Source organism: Microplitis demolitor, chromosome 6 (genome assembly GCF_026212275.2).
Source record: "Microplitis demolitor isolate Queensland-Clemson2020A chromosome 6, iyMicDemo2.1a, whole genome shotgun sequence".
Classification (NCBI taxonomy): Eukaryota; Metazoa; Arthropoda; class Insecta; order Hymenoptera; family Braconidae; genus Microplitis; species Microplitis demolitor.
In genome coordinates, this window is record NC_068550.1 from 2,991,585 (window position 1) to 3,003,415 (window position 11,831).

The 11,831-nt window shown below is 27.5% G+C and overlaps 2 protein-coding genes across 2 annotated transcripts; both read left to right on the forward strand.

Annotated features, from left to right (window-relative positions):
- Positions 1 to 959: 959 nt before the first annotated feature.
- LOC103577375 (aminopeptidase N) lies at positions 960 to 7,116 on the forward strand. Its single transcript, XM_053740113.1, has 12 exons — positions 960 to 989; positions 2,105 to 2,574; positions 2,657 to 3,112; positions 3,177 to 3,354; positions 4,173 to 4,293; positions 4,422 to 4,503; positions 4,667 to 5,004; positions 5,091 to 5,374; positions 5,732 to 5,922; positions 6,003 to 6,299; positions 6,378 to 6,462; positions 6,528 to 7,116. The coding sequence occupies exons 2-12, from the start codon at positions 2,111 to 2,113 to the stop codon at positions 6,651 to 6,653; spliced, it is 2,622 nt and encodes an 873-aa protein (XP_053596088.1). The 5' UTR covers positions 960 to 989; positions 2,105 to 2,110; the 3' UTR covers positions 6,654 to 7,116.
- Positions 7,117 to 7,128: 12 nt separating this feature from the next.
- LOC128667982 (prion-like-(Q/N-rich) domain-bearing protein 25) lies at positions 7,129 to 11,746 on the forward strand. The gene is made up of 7 exons (XM_053740013.1): positions 7,129 to 7,135; positions 8,133 to 8,336; positions 8,839 to 9,087; positions 9,187 to 9,435; positions 11,053 to 11,301; positions 11,416 to 11,638; positions 11,704 to 11,746. The coding sequence occupies exons 1-7, from the start codon at positions 7,129 to 7,131 to the stop codon at positions 11,744 to 11,746; spliced, it is 1,224 nt and encodes a 407-aa protein (XP_053595988.1).
- The last annotated feature ends 85 nt before the right edge of the window (positions 11,747 to 11,831 follow it).

Consider the following 11,831-nt stretch of genomic DNA (forward strand, 5'->3'; position numbering starts at 1 on the left):
AGGGCATAAAATTTCCTAAAAGAGTCATAAGGTCAGATTATAAAAAAAAATTTATTGAAGTCCATGGACTTGGAAGACGAGCAAAAATTTAAAAATTTTCATCGGCTCTTAGGATTGCTCCAGAACCGTGCATGATAAAAAAATTTTAAGTCTGGATCTGAAAACTAAAAACTTGAGGCTACAATTTTATTTTTTTTATTTTTACTCTACGACTATTTTTCACCGAGTTACAGCATGTTGAAAAACTTGTTTCAACACCGCATAACAACGGGAAAAATTTCAACGCAGCTTCCGGTGTTATTTTAACACCGTCTTCGGGGTTAAATGTAACACCGGGATAGTGTGGACTCACACCGTTTTTTTTCACAGTGCAAATATTTAAAATAAAAATAAAAATAATGTTTTTCCATAAATACAATTTAAATTATATCAAAGCTAATTAACTGGGTTACAGTATTTACGTAATTATACGAATGTGGACTTACTAATGGGGCTTATAGATGCGAATAAACAAAAATATTTGTAATTAAGAAAGGTCACAGAAGTTAAATAGATAAAAATGAAAAGTACGTCATAATTTCTTATTCAATATCATATTTATAGCATGACCCTTTTATATTGTAAGTATTTATCCAAAAATATAGATACACTACTACTTTATGTCAAAGATCAATAGGTCATTAAAAATCATCTAAAAAACGATAGGTCAAACAACAAACTCATATATTTTTCTAGTATGTAATTATTGTTTTCAACTTTGGTTTTATCTGATACTTTTTCCCCTTCCTGTCAATCAATCCTAGAAAGATTTTAGGTTTATAAAGAGAAAATCGTTCTGTAAAATTTAGTTGACGGTCTTCATAGAAGCTAACAAATTCATTATCTACAACTTCAGTAGCTCTATAAAAAATTTTAATATAACTATAATTATAAGTAATTAAAAACGTCAATAATATTTTGTGAACTAATTTTAAGACTTTGATCTATTGGTGAGATTTAATGACTTTTTTATAATTATTTTTGAATGTTTACTTTTTTTATCATCATATATATCCTTTTTATAAATACACTTTTTATTAAAAATCGAATCCACTTTATTACTCAGAGTTCCGGCGTTTTAAAAAAAATCACTGCAAATTTTGGGAGTGGTAGTGGAATTCACTCCAGAAGAATTTATTTCAACATTAAAATTTCGAATCATGATAATTCGGATTCAAATAAAATTCTAGTCACTCTAAAATCATTCGATTAAAAAAAAAATGTTCCCTATTTACTTGATACGCGAAGTGTTTTTTTAAACTCCGGAAGTCTAAATGACGAAGTGAATTCGGACTGAAATAAAATTCATATTTATCTCAATATCGATAAGAATTTTGTTTCATTTACTTATTTATTTTATTTTAAGTCATATATTTTATTTATTTTCATTATTTAATTTTAAAAATAATTAATACAAAATTTATCAAAATACGACAGTACAATGATTGTAGTATTTCATTGAAACAATTAAGTATTTTTATTAATGGCTAAAGATAATTCCGTAAATTATATTTAATTAAAAATAAAAAATTTTGAACGGGTGAAAAAAAAAAAAAATAATATTATTTTTTAAATTATTTTCGTGGGATCTCGTATCATCGATGATGAAGCACCGACCAAGTTACCTAATGTCCGCACAATAGTGACAACAGCGTATTTCTCTCTACCTCTTTACCTGACTTCCCTGGACTTAACTTTCTCGCCATTCATAAATCTCCGAACAAGGGTATATGCCGCGTTATCTCAACTCGTATCTCCAGAGCTCACTAGAGTTAAATATGTTATAAATCTTGAGATGAAATATTAGAGAATGTTTTGAATGCAACTAATGTCTCGGTTTTGCCAGCAGTTATGTATCCACTAATATTTATATAAACATGGATGCATACACGCACACAGATATTTACTCCCTCACTTCTATATACTGTTGGTATGCTTCTGATCGCGATTAAAAGACAAAACAAAATTTTATATTAACTTTCTTAAAACTTAAATTTTACTTTTTTTGATTAAATGTATAATTAATTATCCTTTAATTTAAAATAATGTATTTTTTTTACCACAGGTTGAAATGTGGAATTTTAATATTATATGGATGATATTTTATATTAAAATTCTTATCAATGGAAATTGGTGTTCATTATCAAAAGTCTCAGCAAATTCATTGAACTCAAATGATATTTTTTGTTCTGTTTACAATGATGTACCGATTCATCATAAAATTAGACTTAAGCCTCAATTAGAAGAAAAAAAATTTTTTCTGAACGGTCAAGTAAATATAGAATTGAGAATTAAAGAAGATTGCACTTCAATACTTTTAAACTCTGACAATTATAACAAAATTGATAAAGTCGTCTTGAGAAATGAAAATAACACTTACACTTGTAATTTAAATAGAATTGACCGTAAGTTGATACTTGGATTTTCCCAGCCTGTGATCAAGGGAAACTATTCTTTATGCTTTGAATATCAAAATATATATAATTATAATAATTTCAATAGCAGTTTCTATACAGATGTTTATGGCCAAAAAAAGTTTGTAATACTTAAAAATTTTTTTTCTATGTCATTAAGAGTTAATTTATTTGAAATAATTTAAAAAAATGATTAATTTCAGACAAATAGTATGGACTTATTCTTTTAGACCAGGTGTATTTAAAATTTCACCGTGTTATGGTTGTTTAAGCTATGGATCAACTTATTCATTCAATATTTCCATTGCGCAAACTCAAAATTATATTACATTATTGAATCATGAATTTAAAACAATATCTAGTGGAGAAAATAATTCCAGTGAAATAATAATGAATTTAAATCCTTATAGTATGACCATGGTTGCAGGAGACTTAGAATATTTGTCAGACGAAAAAGATGAAATTATAAGAGTATGGACTACAAAAAATAACAAAGATCGTGCTAAATATATTGTAGATTTCGCAGTTAGGGCATTACGCGTTATAGAAAACCTTACAGACATTACATATGCGAGTGCTGGATGGCAAAAGATAAATTTCGTTGCAGTTCCTAATATTTCTCATGTCGAATTGCGATCCGGAGGACTTGTTATTATTAAGTAAGATTTACTTTTTTCGATTTATTTTTTTGTAATACTTATTATATACTAATTTAATTTCTAGCCAAAATTATATTTATGCAAATAATATAACCATTGAAAATAAAGAAAAAATTTTCAATTACATAACACGGTTGTACATTGACCAATGGCTGATGAAACCAATGGATTATAAACATAACAAAGAAAATCTCTCAAAGCACGATTTTGAGCAGTATTTGAAAGACTTCATAATTGATAAGGTAAGAAAGCTTTTCATGTAATAACCATTGAAACTAATAAATGTCAATGCCTGTTCAAGGTTGGAATAAGCCAATTTTAAATCATTATGAATAAGCAAGTGGAAAATTTTCAATTTTATCCTTAGGAATAAAAATAAGTCTTATTTCTGTTTATTGTATGTTTTTGATTTAATTTCAGCCCCGTCAGAATTACATTCGCTATGCCATCGTTTTCAGTAAAAAAAAACTGCCTAACTTCATTTTTGTAAATTATACAGGAGAGCTAAAGAACAGTAACAAAAATAATTGTTTCAATTTGAAAAAAAAATGTTCATGGAAAATAGCATTTTTATCTTAATTTTTGAAAGTATCGGTTCGCCCCTTTTATGACTTAAAAATTTTAAACAAAATGTACACTTAACATCAACAATGTGTATTACAACGATTGCCACCAGGAAATGCAAAAAAGTCTTTTTCTAAAAAAAGTAGAGTTAGTCGACTTTATACTGAAAATTACGTATATAAATTTTATCAGGAAAATCATGTGTCATTCCAACTATCCAAGCTTACCATTCAATTTACCTATGCTCTATTCTCTTAAATTGTCTCATTTCGACTGGTCTCAGCAAATTGAACCCGGACTTAAATGCAGTCGATATAAAAAATTTATCGTTTTGCAAAAACTAAAAAAATTATGATGGTTTAGAATTTCGTGTATGCAATCTCAGCTCTGGCCTGAAATTCTTTTGTTTCATGCTTTGCCACAAAATATTCTATACGGTTATTTCTAGAAGAATCTACTTGAAATATTTAGCTTTTACAATTTTTATATGTCACAGGTTGAAAAATCATGGCGCATGATGGACATTATTTTCTTGAACGAGCACAGTCATCCGTTTGAATATGACAATTATTACAAAATCTATGAAACAGAGACATATGCAGTAAGTCATTATAAATGTAAGATTTCATTATGTTTAATAATTAAAATTATGCGGTCAGTTTTTGTGAATTATCACGTATAAATTTAAATCAACCTGTCTGGTTTGATTGAAGCAATTTATTTATGTTTTCACTATTTCTTACAGATGAATTTTTGATAAGGATGATTACATATATTCTTGGAGAGAGAAAATATAAAAGTGCATTACAGAGTTATTTACAGAATGGGTATGTTGTAATGATAATAAAGAATACTTTTTCTGTTACTAAAAAAAAAAAAGATAAAAAATGGCATGCATTGATCTCAATATTAAAATTTTAGTATATATTAGTATTAAATCTATAACAAACTTTGCTTAGTCTAATCTAATAACAATTTTTGGTAATTTAGATCAGATCTTAGTGATGAGTTGATTAAGGCATCCGGTGATGAAAATGGAAATTTTGAGAAAGCGCTAAAAGATTGGCTAAATAAAACAAATTATCCCATTCTTACAATCAGTAGAAATTATACAACTCAACAAGCCCTTTTTACTCAGATGACATTCTTAATAAATCGAACAGAAACTTCATCAGATAGATATTGGATTCCAATAAATTGTGCAACTGAAGATAATCCTGATTTTCTTGATACCAGAGTCACTCACTGGTTTGATCCGAGTCTGGCTTCTTTAAAAATCTTAGCACCGCAAAATGATAAATGGCTTATATGCAATAAACAAAGATTTGGTATTATAATTTTTTATTTGATTATAAAGCTGTCAATATCGAGTGTATGGAGTCAAATCTTAGCTATTTATACGAAATTTTTCTAGGTATTTATCACGTAAACTATGATGAGAAAAATTGGAATTTAATAATTAATTACTTGAAATCTGAAGATTATAATAAAATTCATGTGCTCAATCGTGCTCAATTAATTGACGATGCTTTTACGCTAGCAGAATTTGGATATCTCAATTACAGTATACCACTGAAATTAATCGGATACATTAAACAAGAAACTGATTACATTCCTTGGATTGCTTTTTGGAGAAAAATTTGTCGCTTGCATGAATTTTCTAATTTAAAGAATTCTGAATATTATGACAACTTTAAGGTAATGGAACAAGTACACACTATCTTTAAAAATGAAAACACTTACCACCATTTTTTAAAAAATTTAATATACTATATCGCGTCACTAATTCCAAAAGGACATATTTTTATACGCCTTTTTGACATTAGTCACTAAATATAAACCCAAAAGATATTATAATTTTTTTTTTTTTGCAAATCATATTTTAGATCCACTCTGGAGCTGAAAATTTGAAAAATTAATTTTGAGAACCAAAAGGGCGCATAATTTCAAAATTTTTTTTTTTATTTTTAGCTATAAGTCTATAAGACGATTGAGAATGAAAAAAAAATTACGTTCTTTTGGAATTAGTAACACAATATTTAAATTTTTTTACAGAGATATGTTTTAAAGCAAACAGAGAATATAGAAAAAAGACTTATTCCCGATGAAACTCCGACTAATAATTTATCAAAAAAACTTGCTAGAAAATTATTAATAAAATGGACATGCAAATTTGATTCAAATTTGTGTAAAAATTATACACTTAATAAATTACAAAAATGGCTTGAAGATTCAGAAAAAAATCCGTTAGTTTATATATCCAAAAATATATAAAATAATAAAATATATTACTGTGCTGTCTTATTTAATAGATCATTATTGTTAGGATCCTTGCAGAATTGAAGCACGAAATTCTTTGCGGTGGAATTCGTCATGCAGATCAGGATACTTGGAATAAATTATTACAAAAGTATTTGAGTAATGGAGATGCTGATATTGTGATAGCGCTATCATGTGCGTCAAATGACGAAATATTAAAAAATTTCATCATATCAAATATCAATGACACACGGGGACACTTAGAAAGTCCGGAGTCGAAATTAAAAATTATCTCCCGGAAAAATGGCATAGGAATTGATATTCTTTTGGACCTGATTGACTCAAATAAATTAGGAAGTAATCAGTAAGTTGAAACAATATTTTTTACACATTACAAGTTCATAAACCAAGAACCGTTATTATTAATGAATAACTTATTTAGTTTTAAAAACCATCGATATGATGGCAGAGAAGCTGCTATTAGTCAAGTTGTAAGTCGTATGAAAACAAAATATCAATTCGATAAGGTAAGCAATAACTTAAAATATATGAAGAAAAATTAATTTTTTCCTTTTTTTTTATTCTTTTTTAGTTGAAAAAAATTTTTAAAAACAGTCACAGTACTATTGCAAGCAAAAAAGTTGTTAAGTATTTGGCAGCTGCTCAAAATCGGGTCAAAGAAGCCAATGCACAGTTTCATCTCCTTGAAGAATTTTAAACATCGAATAATTTAAACAATACGGTATAAATATTAATTGTAATGTGACAGGAATTTTTTTTGTACATTATTCTTAAAATGTTAAAAGTCGCTCAGAAATTTTTAGCTTAGTTTATCTTACATTTAAAAATAAATTTTAGCATAAGGCATTGGTGATTCTGAAAAAAAAAAAAAATTGTAAAAAGGTCCTCATTTTCTTCATAATCCAATTTACATTTATTACTGATTGTTTTAAAATATTTCATCTAAAAAAAAAAAGGAAACAAGAAAAAATCAAGAAAATGGTTGACTTAGTGGACTAACCCGAAACATACTTTCTCAAATAATAGTGTTTTCGGGGTCAAATGAAGTTTTAGTTCACAATACATACTGTGGATGAATAAAAAAAAATTAAAGCCCATTTTATATAAAAAATTTAAAAAGTAATCGAGTAAATAAGATTTATTCTGTTCGTTAATTTTTATGTCGATTTAATATGACATGTATCTATTTATCCAATTTCCGGTTGTAGTAAAAAATTATTTATAAATTTTTTATTTCAACGAGGTGGTTTTTATCACTTCTATTAAGTTTTAAAATTATTTGAAAACAAAAACTCAATTATTTTTATTTAATTGCTCTAATGAACTTATATTCTTATTGTATAAATAACGTTATTGAATTGATACATTGTAGTATTTATTTAAAGTCGGTTAAGAATACAGTAAGAATCAAAAAAAGATTATCAAGGTAAAACACTTTAACATAAAAATAATAAAATTTTTTTTATAATTAATTATTGATTTAATAAAAATATTAATATGTAGAATATTAATTTTGTTAAAAACATCAGTTCTGATGGTAATCAAAATTGTTCTTCGGAAATGAAAAATTCATTTATAATAAAATTAGATATAATTTGATCTAATTCAGCTGTAAACAGTAAAACGTGAATAGATAATAAAGTAAGAAAAAATTTATACATTTATGCAATTTTTTGAATTATAACGCCATCTTCCTATAATTTTATCTGAAAATTTATTCACTTCAATCATCTCACTTTTTTTTTCTTTTTAGTTTTTAACGGGTAGATATTGGAAATTTAAATTTCAAAAAATGTCTAACGAAATAAAATTTTTTATCATCAATGGGTTATTATTATCATTATCAATTATTGTCAATGCTTTTTCATTAAGCTTTGATGATTATGATCATCATTGTGCTTTTAGAAATTCTCTAGTAAGTATTCTGTATAATATATAGAAATAGATACATAAAAATAATTAAGTCCAGTTGAAATTATTTTGTTTTGACTTTCGCGAATAGTGTGATCACAACCTAACCCGTTCATGCTGTGATCGAAAAGATGTTTGCAAACAAACTCAACCAGAAAATTTATATCGATGCATTGAAAAGGAAATTATAAGTAATTATTTATTGTCACATGTGTATTTTCAAATAACATTAAAAATTCTGATTATTGATACTGTTATAATTTAGTACGATTAGGAAAGCCTTGTATACGAGATGAAGATTGTGTGGAAATACGTCATTCGAAATGTTCAATAGAAAAAAAGTGTATTTGCAGGAAAAATAATATTGAAGTAGATGAAACAACCTGTGCACCAATATTAGGTGGATTTTGTTGGAAAAATGAGTTATGCGCGACAAATAATTCTGTTTGCATTGACAATGAATGTCAATGTGAGGAAAATTATTATTCAGGATCTAATAATCAATGTATATATAGTGAGTATCTTTAAACTTATAAATTTATGAGTTAAAAAAAGTAAAATATGTAATTAATTACTTTATATTGTAAGAAATATAATGAAATCAAATTCAATACTTTACTATATAGTCCAATGCGGAATAATAGCTAACAGCTTACCTAATAATTTCAATTAATAGGTTGATTGTTAATTACTAGGCGACTCCCCCCCTCCCTTCCCTGGAGCCTGAAATAACTTTTAAATACTTGAATTTTTTCTTTTGCGGGTTTTAATTGTTGCTACGGAAAATAATTATTTACAAACATTAAAGGTCGAACATGTGGGTTTTGTTTGTGACAAATTTATTAATTGTTTTTTCAAATAAAATTGAAGTACCTGATAGACTGAAAAAGCGATGAAATGCACGTAGTCCATGTTACAGTTATTCAAAACAATAATTATAATCTTAGTGAGTTTATTTTATTTTATCAAAGATACACTGGGCTCACATTGTGAAACCGACGAAAATTGTAAACAAGTTAGGTTTGCGAGATGCTCAGAGGAAAAAGTCTGTAAATGTGCCTCAAATACTTCAGCTGTGAATTTGGCACATTGTTCACCTGTTCTAGGCGGATTTTGCTGGTCAACAGATGATTGTTTAACTCGTGATTCTATCTGTATTAATCACAAATGTCAATGCAAGCAGTTGTATATACGTGAATCTGATTATCAATGTATAGAAGGTAAATATAATTTATTTATGAATTTCCTATATTCCTATATTAGTAAATAATTGAAAGCAAATTTACTATATTTGTATAATACTTCTCAAAAATTTTCAGTTCATTTGAACATATCGTGTACAACTGATGACCAATGTGATAGTTTGTTCGCCAATTCGATATGTTCTGAAACTAAACAGTGCATTTGTAACAAAAATTATTTTGAAAAAAGTGGTACAGAATGTGCATTAAGTACTAACAATCCGTGTTCGAGCAATGGCTCATGTGTATTGAAGAATTCTGTTTGTATTGATAATATTTGCCAATGTAAGCCCTTGTTTGAGTTTAAATATTTTACCTGTGTTCCAAGTAAGTATAGCCATTACCGAAGCAGAATGCATTTGCTAATAAAACAATATAATATTCCCAAACAGGGAACTAGTATCTGATCACTCCATGTATTTGTATATCTATATTTAGTAAAATTTAATAAATATAGACATACAAATACATGAGTGATCGGGTATTAGTTTCCTGATCGTGTACTAGATCTCTTACCTTATATTTATACGTTTCTTTTTCTATTTATTATAGTTTATTTGAATAAAAATTGCAACAATAATAATGAATGCAATCATATACAACATGCAACATGTTCAGCTAATGAAAAATGTGTGTGTGATAAAAATTACATTGACATTAATGGAAAAACCTGCAGTCCAGTACTCGATGGATTCTGTTCTGAAGATACAGATTGTTTAGCTGTTAATTCGATTTGTATAAAAAATGAATGTCAATGCAAACCAAATTATTTGAGGCATTCTAATAAACTTTGCCAATTACGTAAGTAACGAAAAATCAATTCAAACTACCCGCGATTTGAGCAAATTGATTTGCTCAGGAGTTTCCATAAACTAAAAATTTCTATAATCATATTAATTCTCGTTCAGAAATACTTCATTCGATTAGAAACCGTCAACTTTCACAAAAGCGAAAACAATTGAATAATCGTAACAAGTTTTTACTTTTTTTTATTATTTTACAGCACAACTAGGAATGTCGTGTAATCATGATAATGATTGTAAAGATCTATTGTATAGTAAATGCTCTGAAAACAAAAAATGTGAGTGCATATCAACTTACGTAGAGTATAATACCACAGCATGTGCGCCATTACTAGGCAGATATTGTTCAGACGATGAACTGTGTGCACCTCTTAATTCTATTTGTTCAAATAATATATGTATATGTGATGATGGTTATATAAGGAATTCCATTGAAAAATGTATACCACGTAAGTTGAAGAAATTTATCAAATCATTCGGTGTGGCTTTGTTTTAATCTAAGTCTATATTTTTTAATTGATTAATACTAGTAACTATTGTATATTCGATAATTTAGATCACATTTATATGTATTGTGAAAATAATGAAGATTGTAAAAAAATATCGAATACAGAATGCGTAAAAGATAACTGTATTTGTAAAAACAATTACGACATACTGAATACAACGGCTTGCGCACCACTATTAGGTGAATACTGTGAAAACAATGAACCTTGTGCGACCGACAATTCGATTTGTATTCATAATAAGTGTCAATGCAGCGATGATTATAAAAAATTTAATACGAGATGTATATCAAAGACAGGTAATGACTACATGGAGAAAGTATTCTTGTTTGAAATGCAATGATGTGATAGTAATGCCGGATCATGTTGGCCGTCTGATGGCAATTGAAATAAACATATGCAAAAATGACCATGGCTATGGCCATAGTTAAATTTCTAAGTTATATCACGATTTACTGTAACTACTGTATTTGTAATTTTTGAATGAGTGTACTTCAATTTCCGTCAGATGGCCAACATGGTCCGGCTTTACTTCGACACCATTGCATTTCAAACGAGAATAATTTCTCCGTATATGGTATTCTGTGAGAATTTTTTTATTGTTTAGTGATTAAAAATATAACAATTGATTATAGGATATTTTGAAATATCATGTGATAAAGATGATGATTGTAAAGATATTAAGTATGCAATATGTTCTGACGATAAAAAATGCGCTTGTAAATCAAATTATGTTGCTCTCGGTGATGATCGATGTATAGCGCTTATAAATGAATATTGTGATTCAGATGAAGAATGTATTTCCTATAATACTATTTGTATTAATAATAAGTGCCAATGTCCAGAGAGATTTATTATGAGAACCAAATACCGATGTGATCGTGGTAAATAGAATTTTTTAAAATTAATTATAGTTTATGAAGTAAAAAAATAACATTTGAAATTCAAATCTTGACTCTATTAAAAGCTACTTGTATTTTATTGGATTTTTTAAATAGTTTCACTTGGTGACACCTGTCAGAAGGATTATGATTGTGAGGTAGCAATAAAAAAATCTGTATGTTCAAAAGATAAAATATGCGTTTGCCGTCAAAATTTTTTTGCACTGAACGAATTCGAATGTGCATCACCATTACATGAACATTGTTTGAACAATGAAGAATGTCGTTTTAATTCTTCTATCTGTATTGAAAATAAATGCCAATGCGATAATAATTTTCGGTCTGTATCAAGCAGTCAGTGCGTACTATGTGAGTATATTTGGGTCGTTAATAATAAATTTTCAGAAATCTTAATAATGATAGACGATTGTTTTTCTGCGTTTATTGAATTCATAAAATTTTTGCCATTATAGTCGATTTCTTGTATCGTTGTAACGAAAATTCAGATTGTGGTGATCCGTGGCACAATAAAT